Here is a 14,852-nt window from a genome sequence, read left to right as displayed (position 1 = left end):
AGCTCGTTCTGCTTTTCCAAAAAAATGTATAGCCTAAATCGAGGTCTTTTTTTGAGGTGGGGGCTCACATAAGGCATCCATCAGAAGGAGAGCAGTCACATAAATGAGGCAGAAAGGTTGGTTTTGCAAGCGGGTTCCCTCGGTATAGAAATACTGTCCATTGTTCCAGTCTGGCGAATTAGACACAGCCCACAGATTTTTCGTCGCTTCGACCAATCAGCACAGAGCGCCCGCTCGCAGGCCCCGCCCACTTATCTATATAAGGGGCTCCGCCGTCGGAGGAGTTTGCCACAGGCACTAACTCACCCTTTATCTTCATTATAGGAGCTTTTTGGATTCTTCCCCCTCCTCTCTCTTTACATTTATTTTTTTTCCGTCTGACCGCATCCCATTTTCACATTTTAGGCAGAAATGGCTGACACAAAAGTCGACACCAGCTCGGAAATCTCCGCCAAGGTAGGGGAATTTATCACGTCCTCGGTTTGTGGTAAACGGAATTTACAGGAGACGGACACACGTTCGTGTTTTCGGCTGGAGGGTTTGTTCTGAGTGTTGGCGACACAGATGAGGTGTTGAGCGGTTTGGTTGTGTGTATGTGGTGTCGTCGACGCGGATGACCGAGGTTTGAGTGAGGACTTTTCCTCTCTGGGTGAGCGGGGAAATGTAACCTGCGCTCTGAAGTTGGCTTTTTTCTGTTTCTGAGCGGTTTCGCACGGAGCGCTAGCGTCAGCTAGCTTTGTCTGCTCCTCAGCCTCCAACAGTCTGCGCGGGTTCTTTGTTGTAGAGGCGTTTCGGTTCCCTCTTTCTGAAAAAGTACCTTCGGCTCTGCGCACACTGATATCACAACACCGCCAACTTCTCCTCTGAGCAGAGGGGCTGGGTTTCGGCCCCCCGCTCCGCTCGCTCCGCGGCGCTCTGAGCGGCTGGTCCGGCTCTCGGAGCCGCGGAGCTTCTGCTCACCTGGCTCTGACTGTGAAGTTATCCGGTAAACCAGCGCCGCCGCCGCGTGTCTCCGCCTGTCTCGCTGCTCGGCGAGTGAGACCAGAGAGCGGCTCGTTTTCTGAGTTTGAGCCCGCAGCGCGTCCCTCCGGCTCGGCTTCCTCTCTCCGCGGGCGCCTCTCTGAGAGATCTGATGGATCGGGGCTCCGGCGGTTGTTCGTTTCTCGCCGTCACGCTCCGCCGCGGGTGTTTACTCGGCTGCTCCGCTTGGCGGGCAGTTCGTTCACGTTTGACGGATTTACATCTGAACTTGGCGCACAAATAAAAGTTTAACGCACGAAAGCAACTTCGCATCGACGAGTGAGCGTTTCTCCTCATTTAAGTTAAGCTGCCGGTTTGGGGGTGGGGGTGGGGGCGGGGGGCTGCACTGCCGTTACCTGTCCGGTCAAATCAGGGGCTTTATATCACGAATGGAGCGAGCTGTCTGAGAATGAGCCAGAAAGCTGAAACAGACGCGACTCTCTCTCATCTTCCTCAGCCGTAAATACAGATTCTCCTCCACTGACTGACACATCGGCTCTCTCTCTCTCTGTCTGTCTCTCTCTCTCTCTCTCTGTCTCTCTCTCTCTCTCTGTCTCTCTCTCTCTCTCTCTCTCTCTCTCTCTCTCTCTCTCTCTCTCTCTCTGTCTTTCTCTCTCTCTCTGTCTTTCTCTCTCTCTGTCTTTCTCTCTCTCTCTCTCTCTCTCTCTCTCTCTCTGTCTGTGTCTCTCTATGTCTGTCTATGTCTCTCTCTCTGTCTATCTCTCTCTCTCTCTCTCTCGGATGGTGGGACTTTACAGTAGGCTTTAAAACTAGTTGGCTGCATTTCTTTTCTCGCGCAGTTTGAGAAGTTGGTGTGAAGGAGCCGCGGCTCTGCCGGCTGAGGGGGAAACCGGCCGCTGGTCCGTTCGTCCTTTGTTAGTCTGTGCGCGGCTCCGCTGTTCATCAGGCTCAGATTTGGAGATGGTCTCCGTCTCAGCTGTCGGTAGCCGGCCGCGCTGTTCTCGTTTCGTAGCCTATCCCCGGCGGACTCTTTATTATTTATTTATTTACCACCACACCCCCTCAGAAACACACCTCCACAGGACGTCGTGGTCTGTGTCCCAGCCCGGATTACTCGCCCGAGCCGAGTCCACGGGGCTGCCGAGTGGTGGTGATGGTGTGAGGAGGCGGCGCTGCAGGCGCGCTGTGGGACTAAACGGCTTAAAGACTCAGGATTACGGCCTAAATTTATTAATACGAGCGATCTGCCACATCAGACGATATGCGAGGCTGTGACACAGGCCTGGTCTGAAGGTGAAAAGAGGCTTTTCTATCAGGCCGTTAAATATTAATTTCATAATCGGGAAAATAAATGAACTTGTAAACAGAGCCAGCTTCACAGTAATCAGAGATTTGTTAGAGTGTCTGTGATGGGGAAGGAAAATCCATATGTGCCATGTTCGCTATTGTTCTCGTTCTCTCTCTCTCTCTCTCTCTCTCTCTCTCTCTCTCTCTCTCTCTCTCTCTCTCTCTCTCGGGTTAATCTACTGAGCCTCGTTCTGGTTTGTGTTCGTTCCCGCCTTCTTATTGGCTGTGTTAAAATAATCTCTGAGTGTGCAGTCTGGGAGTTGTAGTTTTTCGCCGGGCGTGTCTTCGCTTAAACCTATGATGTAGATTATTTACTGGACTACAAAGCTCTTTGGCGCTAACGCCACCGGCGTATCAGATTACAACGCTTCAATATAGCACTTCAAACTAGGCGGGGATGGAAAAGACCGACGGCCAATAGGCTTTGAGAGTCGAAGTTCGGCACATTTTGTACGTGTCAACAACAAAAAAAGGTTTTGAAAGTTCAAACATTTAAGCCTGTTAGAAAGGCAACCCAAATAACCTGGTGTATTTCATTATCTAGGACCTTAAAGAAAAGAAATTGGTTGAAGAGGAAGCAGAAAATGGAAAGGATGCTCCAGCCAATGGAAATGCAGTAAGTTTTTCCTTGGTTTTCCTTGCATTTTCCTCAGACCATGAGACGGGAATTTAATCCATAAGCCAGCACTAGACTGGAAGTCTAACTAGAAGTTATACTTTTAATAATTTGGCCTCAGTTGTTGGTGTTCTGACAAATGCTGAATTATGAAATCATAATACTAATGTTTCTTCAGGATAATGAGGAAAATGGAGATCCGGAAAATGAAGTAGAAGAGGAAGAGGATGATGTTGGCGAGGAAGAGGACGAGGAGGATGATGGAGAGGGTAACTCATATTGTTATTAGACTGTTATTATCAGTCTATGATGCAGTGCCTTCACTTCTGTACTGTAATAACTTTGAAGGAGTGCTTCTTGTGTGTTGAGCAACGCTGCATGTGTGCAAACCCGTCTGACCCAAAGCCACAATGTTTCAGGTGATGATGATGATGAAGATGATGAGGCCGAGGGCGGTACAGGGAAAAGGGCAGCTGAAGATGATGACGATGAAGTAAGTCTGGTTTGTAAGAAGTGTTCTCACATCAGTTCACCGTAGCAGAGTTTCTGTGCAGTGGGTTCTAATTCCATATGGGCACATTTTCAGGATGACGTTGAAACTAAGAAGCAGAAGACGGATGATTAAGAGGGAATCCTGCTGAACATCCTTTCAACCCTCCTTTCCTTAACTCGTCCACTGGGGGAAGACAAAAATGTGGTCATCATCAAGTAGAGTTCAGCATCTGTGTACACACACCTAACTGCAAATTTTGTAGAAACAACCAAGACTTCAAAGCTCTACCTTCTTACAAAATACTTTAAAAGGAGAATTTGTTTGTATTTTTATTTACATTTTATATTTTTGTACATATTGTTAGGAGGTCAGCCATTTTTGACAGTGATCTCTGGTTACCAAACGGTGCTTTGAAGTTGAAGCCTCTCTACGAAATAGATTTTACTTGTGGTTTGACCATGTCATGTTATCTCAACTGAAATTGTAAAGAATCAAAAGCAGTTTAATTCAAAGCATTCCAGTACTTTGTGTATGTACATCAGTTGTACCATACGTAGTTGGTTTGTATGAGATGGCAAGGCCGAAGAAAAGAATTTTCTTTTCTTACTTGTCTATTAAATTGCTATCTATTGTGGCCTGTTTGATGTATGTGTGAAATTGTTGTGCAACAATAAACCGAAATTTTATTTTGTGAGTTCCTAAATTTTTTTTTTTTTTTTTTTTTTTTTTTTTTTTTTTACTCTTTTGCTTTCACTTTTTAAATGAGCTTTTATTGTCGGAGGTGTAGAGACTATAATCATGAACAAGCATCATTTTCAGATATGCAGTTCACATATTTCCGAAATATGTCAGAGGGAAAAATGTACATCAATGTAAATTATTCATGCCTTAAGACCTCAAGATCCGGTATAAATTATATTGCATTAAATAAATCTGACTGTGTGAATTCTTCCATTTTAATGTACACTTTATTTCTTTAGTAAAGCTTGGGCTCTCACACTTGTGGAAGCCAAAGAATTGCTTGCAGCCTGCAAAGGGAAAATCGAGTGCCTATATACTACACAGCAGCAGTGCCCACTTTTAGTCATGAGGGGGCGCTAAACAACACAGTTTACTGCCTACTCTGTTTTTGCACACCTGATTGGACTCCCCAGTGTATAATCAAATCCTTCTGGAGTTGGAACAGGTGCTAAAACAAGGCTGTTGCTATACAGCATCTACTTAGTGGACAAAATGAAATAGGAATGTTTTCCAGACAAATCTTCCCAAATTGTGAGCACTAAAAATAATTTAGTATTCAGTTTTCTAATTTTGGTGAAGTTCTCCTCTAAAGGCAACTACTCAGTACATTCAGCATGATGACTTAATGATAAGGGTTTTTGGGGGAAAAGTAGTGGGGGAACACCTTATTTAGTCATAAAATCTTTCTTACACCACAAGATAAGTGGTTTCCTACTGTGTTACTTCGAACTGGAGGCATAAACAGCCAGATAGATAAAAGTGAAGGAATTGTGTGGGGGTGGGGGGGCATTGCATTTATATCTAGTTCTGATTGTAGAACATTCTGATATCATTACATTTCTCAAGAAGCTAGCAGCACAATGCATTGCATTAGTTCTGAGGAACGTCCACTCATATTGCCTCACTATGACACATCCACAAGAATAACCTTGCCTTTAAAGCATGCTTTTAATTTGCCAAGAGAGAGGGAATTCCCAGTCCTCTGTACAAGCATAAGTCATGTCAGAGTGTTTTCATTAGTAACTGTGTAGGGGTTTAAGAACCTAGATTGCAGTTTTGCACTAACTACCCAGATACTTTAATTGGCCAAGCACGTGGGGAGCTACACCAGGAATAATGGCACAAATTGGATTTCCATTAGTAGAAACAAGATTGACATTCCTCCTCATCAGAGGCATCAAAAAGTGCTTTACTGCTCTTCATGGCTGCGCTTGGTGCAAGAGGCATGTGTGGGCAAAGTTTATGAATTTGATTTGATGTTAAAAGTGAAAGTCATTATGCCTCTTCAAGACCTCAATTATCCCAGTTAGGGCTTAATATTAGGCCTTCCTGAGACAGACTCAAGGCTTTACTGCACAGAAGCAGTCATGGTGCACTACAGCCCATTGATATTGGTATGAGTTGTAAGTTAAGGTGGATGCAGTTGTAGAAAAAGACCAAAGACACTTAAACATTAAGGCTTCAATATAAATATGTGTTTGTGAGTATTTATATGTGTGCGTATGCGGGTATGTGTGTGCGTAACGCATTGATTTTGTATGCAGGGCAGTGTTGAGACAGCGCTGCGAGGCAGAAAAATCAATAGTGCACAGATTGGCTGAATAAATTTGGCCATTTGTACTCGGTAGGTAAGATGTGACCGCTCGACAGGCAGATTTCAGAAAGTCACAGGAAGCCATGCTAAATGATCAAATGCTGGGAAAGGCGTAGCGTTTTTGAACCTAAACTCTAGATTAGGCTGGAATGTGATCTTTTTCTCGTTTAGAAATTATGAAAAAGTATATGGGGACTTCTGTCTGAAAGCATGCAATTGCAGTCAGTGTGCAGAAATCTCCGAGCCAGAGTCTAGCTCTCTATATGATCACATGAATCATATCTAGTCCTGGAGTGACAAGGGAGCCTTAAATCCCACTTATTAGATGTGCTCCCCTGAGGAATTGTCTCTAATCCTCATGAATTTGGATGGATTCCTTCATTTTTTATTTGAAAGATGAGAGAACTGTCACTGCCATACACTGCCTTAAGAATGACTTGTGATTGCAATAGTAATGCAATATGCAGGGGCGCAAAACATATATGAACATTATTTCATTTAGTTTATTATATAACTTTTTTTGTTAAATAGATCATTCCGAGGCTGTAATTTTCTTTTTGGAAAAGTATTCTTTCAAGAGGCAAGTGGTGTGTTCCACATCACTGCTGTGTGAAGATTTTCATTGCAGACTGTACAGGCCTTTAAATACAAACACACGAAATATTAAATCACTTTTCACTATTTACTGTGTCCACACTTCACCTTTATTTTGCATTCCACTCCTTTTCGGCAATTCTCTTTCAGTTTGGGATATTTTTCCACACCTCAAAGTTTATTCTTAGAAGTTGGTTGGATATTATGCTTCTCATGACCCAAGTAATCTCAAACACAGTCAGTGACGTTGGGGTCTGGACTCCGGGGTGGACAGTCCATTGTTCTGAGAACGGCAACAGCTTCTTTGTTTAATTTGTAAATGTTCGTTTTTGTCTGTTTCTTTTTCTCAGTAAAAGCTTCTTGAAAGCTGCACGTCCTTTCAGACTTCAGTGCTGATTTGTCTTTCGCACTGGAAGGAAGTGGTCTCCGAATTTTGTATTCATGGTCAACAGCATGGCTTTAAGTAATCCCAGTCTCATGTATCCTTGGTCAGTCATGACATAAGCACAGGCTTTTAAGTCAGCTGTATCATTAGGTCATGGCCTTTAATTCAGCTTAGTTTTCATGCAGTGCTGTTATGTTTCCAGCTGACACAGAAAACATGGTTCTTCAAGGGTTCTTTAGTAAAGGGAGTTCTGTATAGAACCGTTTCTGTGCATAAATGCTTAAATGATTATTGGCATGGTGACACGGCTCTTCAGATTGAGAATATGTTGTATATGCATCTATATAAAACCTATTTGGAAATAGTTCTATGTAACACCAAAAAGGCTTAGAAGCTTGACATCATAGCAATAGCAGAACCCTTTTTGGTGCTATTGTCAAAAAGGTTCTATATAAAATTTGATGCAACACATTCTCCAACAATTTAAAGAAGACCCATTTATGCAAATAGAACCCTTCCCTCTACTAAAGTACCCTTGAAGAACCATCTTTTTGAAGAGTGTTTTGAAGATGTAGATGCATAATAGTTATCTCGCTATGATCTTGTGCAGATGTACTGTACACGCAGACTTCGGCAGAGAGTTTTGCCTTTATGAGCTTACAGCAAGTGAAAAAATGCACTGTATTATGAAGCACTAAGAAGTACATGATACATCATGTTAGGGTCCTGTTTAATGCATCGTCTCAACGTATCAGCAAAGAACATTGAATTACAGTATTTCAATCTGCTTCGGATGCATTGAACAATAACCTTGGACTGTTATATGAAATGTCGCAGATGAAATGCGCAAACCGACTGCAGTAATAACAGCTAGAACTCACATTGTTTCCTTGTGGTTAAAGATCTAGCAGGTTCCCAAGCGTCTGTGTGAGCCAGAGAGAGAAGTGTGAAGGCGGTGTCCAGCGGTCCAGCGGCTCCCACGTCCAGCATGTGTTCAAGTGCTGCACTCAACATGTGTTCCCTCCTACAGTTCTACTCACACTGAAAGACTCTCAGTCCGGAAGGCAGCCATGTACATGCTAGGCCACATCATGACACCAGTCTGGCACCAGAGTGCAGATTTGAAGTACATTCTTCCTTGCAGCCTTTTCATTCTCTCCCTGCTACAGCTGTGCAAGGAATGCTATGGTTTTGTTATGAGAAACTGCCACTGGTTTATACGTGGAGCCGTTTGCCTGCGTGCTCCGCTGTGTAACACTGTTGATTTAAGGACGCAGCAGTAGAATGTGGTATACAGCTCTTTGAGGATGGGTTTTCATTCTTCTGCCAGAATACACAGTCCTCCCCTCCGGAGGGTGTAGGTAACGCCTTCTCCTCCATCAATTGTGCCACCTGGTGGTGAATGAAAGTCCCCCATCCCGACTCACAGTTTTGCAGAAGTGTATTACAACATATTGTGTAATCTACACAATCTGTCTATTATAGTTAACCATTTAATCCCAATGGCCTGTAGGTTCACATTTCAATTCAAACTTCCATAACTACTGTCTTAAAAATCTTTTAAAAGCTTAAAAATTGAGCCAAATAAGGGTAAAAAAGGCATGGTTCTTTGAAGGGCCCTTCATGCCATAGAAGAGCCCCTTTTGCCCCCTAAAGAACAGGCCAGTTGGAGATTCTTTAGAGAATATTTTTCATTAAGATGAGTGAGTGGTGAGTAACCTTTCAAGGTTTAAAAGACCTTTACATAATAATGTAATATACATTAATATAATGTATAATTACATAATACATTCTAGATATTGAATCAAAATCTTTCCACCCCAGAGCCCAACGCTTTATGACTAGCGAGCATGAAGGCCCATAGGAAAACGAAATGAACCTTTTTTATTCAAAAAACACTTTTTTCCAGCAATGACAGGGTACAACATGACATGTGTGTCATCATACATCACGACATCACGCTGACCTAAACTTCTTATGTACCAAAAACCAGGTGGAATGTTAAGTTAGCTTATGCCTTTGCAACACTTATGCTTTTACACTCACCAGCGGGTGATTGAAATGTCAGGGGAGTGTATTTTGTTTCTAGAGTCAAGAGGCAGAAATGAGACAAAGCCGGTTTATGTTGAAATCAATTATTTTTTCAACTGATTTTTTTTTTTTTTGATGAAGTGCCATCACCAGCCCACTATGGGCTTTTGACTCCCCTTCAGTACTGGCATACTTGCCTGAAGACCACAAGAGGGTGCTTCAGGGCCCACTTGTGGTGTGTGGCCTAGTAGTTGAGAAACCCTGTTCTACACTATGAGTCCAAAAGTGTCCAGAGACCCATTCTAATTAGTGAATTTAACCCCTTAAATGGCCAAGGACCGCCGACAGGCACAAAGTTTTATTACACACTTCTATAACCTAAGAATGGCTCAACCAGTTTGCACTGAAGTCCCTGTAATTACTCAATAATAAGCCTTAGTAGATGAACTGCCTCTAAAACATCCTCTAAGTTTGATTACACCATGCACCAGCAGACAGGGCAAAATAATATTAACCAATAATAGAATTTCTCCCATTCTCTTTCTTCCTCCCCACCTATCATCATATTAAAATGTATACTTAGCCCACAGATCCTCCCTGATACTGTGGTTATGGATAGAAAATGCTTTATGAGTTCCAAGTCACTTTGACTTTAATAGCTTTGAGTTTCAGGTAAAAGTGTTTTGTAAGCAGTCGTCCACAAACAATTGGACACACGATGCATGTCAATGTATGTAAATATTAAAAAATCTTCCTTCCTTCTGTTATTTAAGGAAAATCTATTGTGAACATCAGTTAATACATAGATCCGTGCGTCTTATTGGCCGTGATGATTCTTGCCCTTTTTCTCATTTGCATTCTGCTGTATGCAGCACAATAAGACTCTGATGAATTCATGCTATGGTGGCATTTCATGTACAGTGTAAATGAAGTTAGGCAACCGAAAGTTTGCTGCAGCTGGGACGACTCTGTTCATCTGTTCGGCCACCACAAAGTGTCTGCTTAATTACAGAGTAAAACATGATAGCTAGACTTCAAAGCACATTATCTTCATGGATAGATGGAAATACACACAAATTAGACAACATCACAACATGGTGATTGGAGCTGTTCTCTGAATGGTCCTTTTTATCTTGATTCACGTAAATTCTTCCTGCGCTCAGACTTGTTTGTCAGCACATGCTGTGTAGTGAGAATGCTGACCTTGACACTGGACTCGCTGTTCCAGAAGAGACTGGAAGTGTGTTCCTGCCCTCAAATTTGTAGACAAACATGAGATTCAACAGTGATCTGAAAGGGACAAAACACATTGTAGCTTTAATTGCTGTGTACATGTGTCATCGCCTGTGTGTTTAAAGTTTACCCACAGATTTTCAGTGATGTTTAAGACAGGAAACGGTGAAGGCCATTAGCTTCAGTCTGGATTATTTGCAGTCATTCGTGCTGGATTTTGAGGTATGTTTTGCATCATTGTCCTTTTTTAAGAAAGCCATTCTCTTTTCAGGTTAAGTTTCTTGACTGACTGTGAAACATTTACTTTTAGTTTGCCAAGTTCTTTAGTGGAATATGTTACTCCATCTCGTGCAGTGTTTCCTGTACCTGTGCCACTAAACCCACACATCATTACATTAAAGTGTATGCTTGACGCTTGGCAAGGAGTTATTTTCATCAAATGCTGCTCCCTTTTTCACTGAACCTACTTTTGGTGATTGTGACCAAAGGGTTCTCTTTCCTGGTTGGGGTAGTGTAGTGGGAAACACCTCTGCCTTCTATGCTGTAGACTGGAATTCGATCCCCTGCGTGGGCAAATGCCCCACACTATACCAATAAGATTCCTTCGGCAAGACTCCTAACACTACCGTTTCGTACCTGTGTAAAATTATAAAATTGTAAGTCGCTTTGGATAAGAGTGTCTGCCAAATGCCATAAATGTAATTTCTACCAGCCAAAACATTAAGGCCTTAGGGGCTAATTAAGTTCTCTTACACACACACACACACACACACACACACACACACACACACACACACACACACACAATATATATATATATATATATATATATATATATATATATATATATATATATATATATATATATATATATATATATATATATATATATATATATTGCTGTTGTGCAAAATGATATCTTTACAGTAGAGGGCAATGGTAACTTTCTATCCTATCTCATATAAAAGCAGAGACAAGAAACAGAAGGCTTCAGAAACACTGGTTACACATGTTTTATGATTTAATAGCACTTCATTCCTGGTAATTATTATGACCTGCCACTCCTGCTCAGGTGTATGAACAAGTCTGGCTATGGAAGTAACTCAAAGACTTCTAGAGAAAGCCTCTCCTAAATAAGGGTGAGGCTGAAACCCAGGCAAGGAAGCAAGAAAATAAGAAAGTAAATGCAGGGATTTGTTGATAAAATATCTTTGAGTTATCATTAATAAAAGGTTAGCAGCAATTATTAATTTAGAAACTATTAAACTAGAGTATAGAGTCATTGTAACTAAGGCCCAGGCTGCTTTAGGTAGGAAAGTTAGGCCTAATGCCTCTAGGCAAGGGGTGTCCATGCCAGGCACTGCTTAGAAGGCCTTGAGAGATGAGCAGATCAGAGCTGTAAGAAATACGGCCTTTTTATTAAAAACAAGCCAGCTTTTAGTGAGGAGATAGATAAGCAGAAAGCAGGAACGGCTCATTACTCTTGATTAATTAAAAAAGCCATTATGGAGAAGTCGTAAAATTGGTCCTTGGCAGACGAAGCATAGAGGTGTCAAAAATAAATGTAACCTAGTGAATATAATGACAGCCAATGGAAACCCTAGGATGGTCGGAGAGGAGGAGTGAAGACAGCGCCCCAGGGAGGAGCACTGACTATATTCGAAAAACATTATAAACACTGATGTAAGGCGTTGAATCTTTGCATTGTTGGCGATCCGGAAGCCGACCGGTCACCTGAAACTTCATAACAGCCTTTTCCTTCAAAAGAACCAACGGCTGAAATTTGGTTTTTCATCTTCTTCATTCTTGCAAGAAAATCTTTTAAACTTTTTGCCGGTATTAATTTTTATACTTTGCAAGAACGTTTTTTATATTAGACAACAGATTAAATTAAAATTAGAACATTAATTAAAAAGTTAATTAGTTGCAACACAGTTCTACAGTTCTTCTCCACCCAGGGTGGAGGCTGGACTGCTCTGGATCCCCACATAACAAAGAAAGAAAGTAAGAAAGAAAGGAAGTAAGAAAGAAAGAAAAAGAAAGAAGGAAAGAGAGAACAGAACTCTACTTCTACAGCTGATCCAATTGTTTTACACTATTTGGGAATGTTTCAAAATCACCCTATTTCTAAATTTTCATTTGTGTGTGATTGATTTGTGTGTGATTGATTTGTGTGTGATTGATTTGTGTGAGATTGATTTGCGTGTGATTGATTTGTGTGAGACTGATTTGCGTGTGATTGATTTGTGTGAGACTGATTTGTGTGAGATTGATTTGTGTGTGATTGATTTGTGTGAGATTGATTTGTGTGAGATTGATTTGTGTGTGATTGATTTGTGTGAGATTGATTTGCGTGTGATTGATTTGCGTGTAATTGATTTGCGTGTGATTGATTTGCGTGAGACTGATTTGTGTGAGATTGATTAGTGTGTGATTGATTTGTGTGAGACTGACTTGTGTGTGATTGATTTGTGTGAGATTGATTTGTGTGAGATTGATTTGCGTGTGATTGATTTGTGTGAGACTGATTTGTGTGAGATTGATTTGTGTGTGATTGATTTGTGTGAGATTGATTTGCGTGTGATTGATTTGCGTGTGATTGATTTGCGTGTGATTGATTTGTGTGAGACTGATTTGTGTGAGATTGATTAGTGTGTGATTGATTTGTGTGAGACTGACTTGTGTGTGATTGATTTGTGTGAGATTGATTTGTGTGTTATTGATTTGTGTGAGATTGATTTGTGTGTGATTGATTTGTGTGTGATTGATTTGTGTGAGATTGATTTGTGTGAGATTGATTTGCGTGTGATTGATTTGTGTGAGACTGATTTGTGTGTGATTGATTTGTGTGAGATTGATTTGCGTGTGATTGATTTGCGTGTGATTGATTTGCGTGTGATTGATTTGTGTGAGATTGATTTGCGTGTGATTGATTTGTGTGAGATTGATTTGTGTGTGATTGATTTGTGTGTGATTGATTTGTGTGAGATTGATTTGCATGTGATTGATTTGCGTGTTATTGATTTGCGTGTGATTGATTTGCGTGTGATTGATTTGCGTGTGATTGATTTGTGTGAGACTGATTTGTGTGAGATTGATTTGTGTGTTATTGATTTGTGTGTGACTGATTTGTGTGAGACTGATTTGTGAGTGATTGATTTGTGTGTGATTGATTTGCGTGTGATTGATTTGCATGTGATTGATTTGTGTGTTATTGATTTGTGTGAGACTGATTTGTGTGAGATTGATTTGTGTGTGATTGATTTGTGTGTGATTGATTTGTGTGAGACTGACTTGTGTGTGATTGATTTGTGTGAGATTGATTTGTGTGTTATTGATTTGTGTGAGATTGATTTGTGTGTGATTGATTTGTGTGTGATTGATTTGTGTGAGATTGATTTGTGTGAGATTGATTTGTGTGAGATTGATTTGTGTGTGATTGATTTGTGTGAGATTGATTTGTGTGTGATTGATTTGTGTGAGATTGATTTGTGTGAGACTGACTTGTGTGTGATTGATTTGTGTGAGATTGATTTGTGTGAGATTGATTTGTGTGTGATTGATTTGTGTGAGACTGACTTGTGTGTGATTGATTTGTGTGAGATTGATTTGTGTGTGATTGATTTGTGTGTGATTGATTTGTGTGAGACTGATTTGTGTGTGATTGATTTGTGTGAGATTGATTTGCGTGTGATTGATTTGCGTGTGATTGATTTGCGTGTGATTGATTTGTGTGAGATTGATTTGCGTGTGATTGATTTGTGTGAGATTGATTTGTGTGTGATTGATTTGTGTGTGATTGATTTGTGTGAGATTGATTTGCATGTGATTGATTTGCGTGTTATTGATTTGCGTGTGATTGATTTGCGTGTGATTGATTTGCGTGTGATTGATTTGTGTGAGACTGATTTGTGTGAGATTGATTTGTGTGTTATTGATTTGTGTGTGACTGATTTGTGTGAGACTGATTTGTGTGTGATTGATTTGTGTGTGATTGATTTGCGTGTGATTGATTTGCATGTGATTGATTTGTGTGTTATTGATTTGTGTGAGACTGATTTGTGTGAGATTGATTTGTGTGTGATTGATTTGTGTGTGATTGATTTGTGTGAGACTGACTTGTGTGTGATTGATTTGTGTGAGATTGATTTGTGTGTTATTGATTTGTGTGAGATTGATTTGTGTGTGATTGATTTGTGTGTGATTGATTTGTGTGAGATTGATTTGTGTGAGATTGATTTGTGTGAGATTGATTTGTGTGTGATTGATTTGTGTGAGATTGATTTGTGTGTGATTGATTTGTGTGAGATTGATTTGTGTGAGACTGACTTGTGTGTGATTGATTTGTGTGAGATTGATTTGTGTGAGATTGATTTGTGTGTGATTGATTTGTGTGAGACTGACTTGTGTGTGATTGATTTGTGTGAGATTGATTTGTGTGTGATTGATTTGTGTGTGATTGATTTGTGTGAGATTGATTTGTGTGAGACTGATTTGTGTGTGATTGATTTGTGTGAGATTGATTTGTGTGAGACTGATTTGTGTGTGATTGATTTGTGTGAGACTGACTTGTGTGTGATTGATTTGTGTGTTATTGATTTGTGTGTGATTGATTTGTGTGTTATTGATTTGTGTGTGATTGATTTGCATGTGATTGATTTGTGTGTGATTGATTTGTGTGTTATTGATTTGTGTGTGATTGATTTGTGTGAGACTGACTTGTGTGTGATTGATTTGTGTGTGATTGATTTGTGTGTTATTGATTTGTGTGTGATTGATTTGCATGTGATTGATTTGTGTGTGATTGATTTGTGTGTTATTGATTTGTGTGTGATTG

The 14,852-nt window shown here is 40.7% G+C and overlaps 1 protein-coding gene across 1 annotated transcript; it reads left to right on the top strand.

Annotated features, from left to right (window-relative positions):
* Positions 1 to 289: 289 nt before the first annotated feature.
* ptmaa (prothymosin alpha a) lies at positions 290 to 4,383 on the top strand. Its single transcript, XM_017698102.2, has 5 exons — positions 290 to 456; positions 2,873 to 2,944; positions 3,123 to 3,213; positions 3,364 to 3,437; positions 3,531 to 4,383. Exons 1-5 carry the CDS (start codon positions 412 to 414, stop codon positions 3,567 to 3,569), a joined length of 321 nt encoding a protein of 106 aa, XP_017553591.1. The 5' UTR covers positions 290 to 411; the 3' UTR covers positions 3,570 to 4,383.
* The last annotated feature ends 10,469 nt before the right edge of the window (positions 4,384 to 14,852 follow it).

This window comes from Pygocentrus nattereri, chromosome 26 (genome assembly GCF_015220715.1).
Source record: "Pygocentrus nattereri isolate fPygNat1 chromosome 26, fPygNat1.pri, whole genome shotgun sequence".
In the NCBI taxonomy this organism is placed as follows: domain Eukaryota; kingdom Metazoa; phylum Chordata; class Actinopteri; order Characiformes; family Serrasalmidae; genus Pygocentrus; species Pygocentrus nattereri.
Note: the sequence above shows the minus strand (reverse complement) of the source record. Positions and strands in the feature narration are given on the sequence as shown.

Coding starts and splice junctions, on each gene's coding strand:
- ptmaa (XM_017698102.2), top strand. CDS start 412: ATGGCTGACACAAAAGTCGACACCAGCTCGGAAATCTCCGCCAAG. Junction 2,945..3,122: donor CTCCAGCCAATGGAAATGCA/GTAAGTTTTTCC, acceptor ATGTTTCTTCAG/GATAATGAGGAAAATGGAGA. Junction 3,214..3,363: donor CGAGGAGGATGATGGAGAGG/GTAACTCATATT, acceptor ACAATGTTTCAG/GTGATGATGATGATGAAGAT.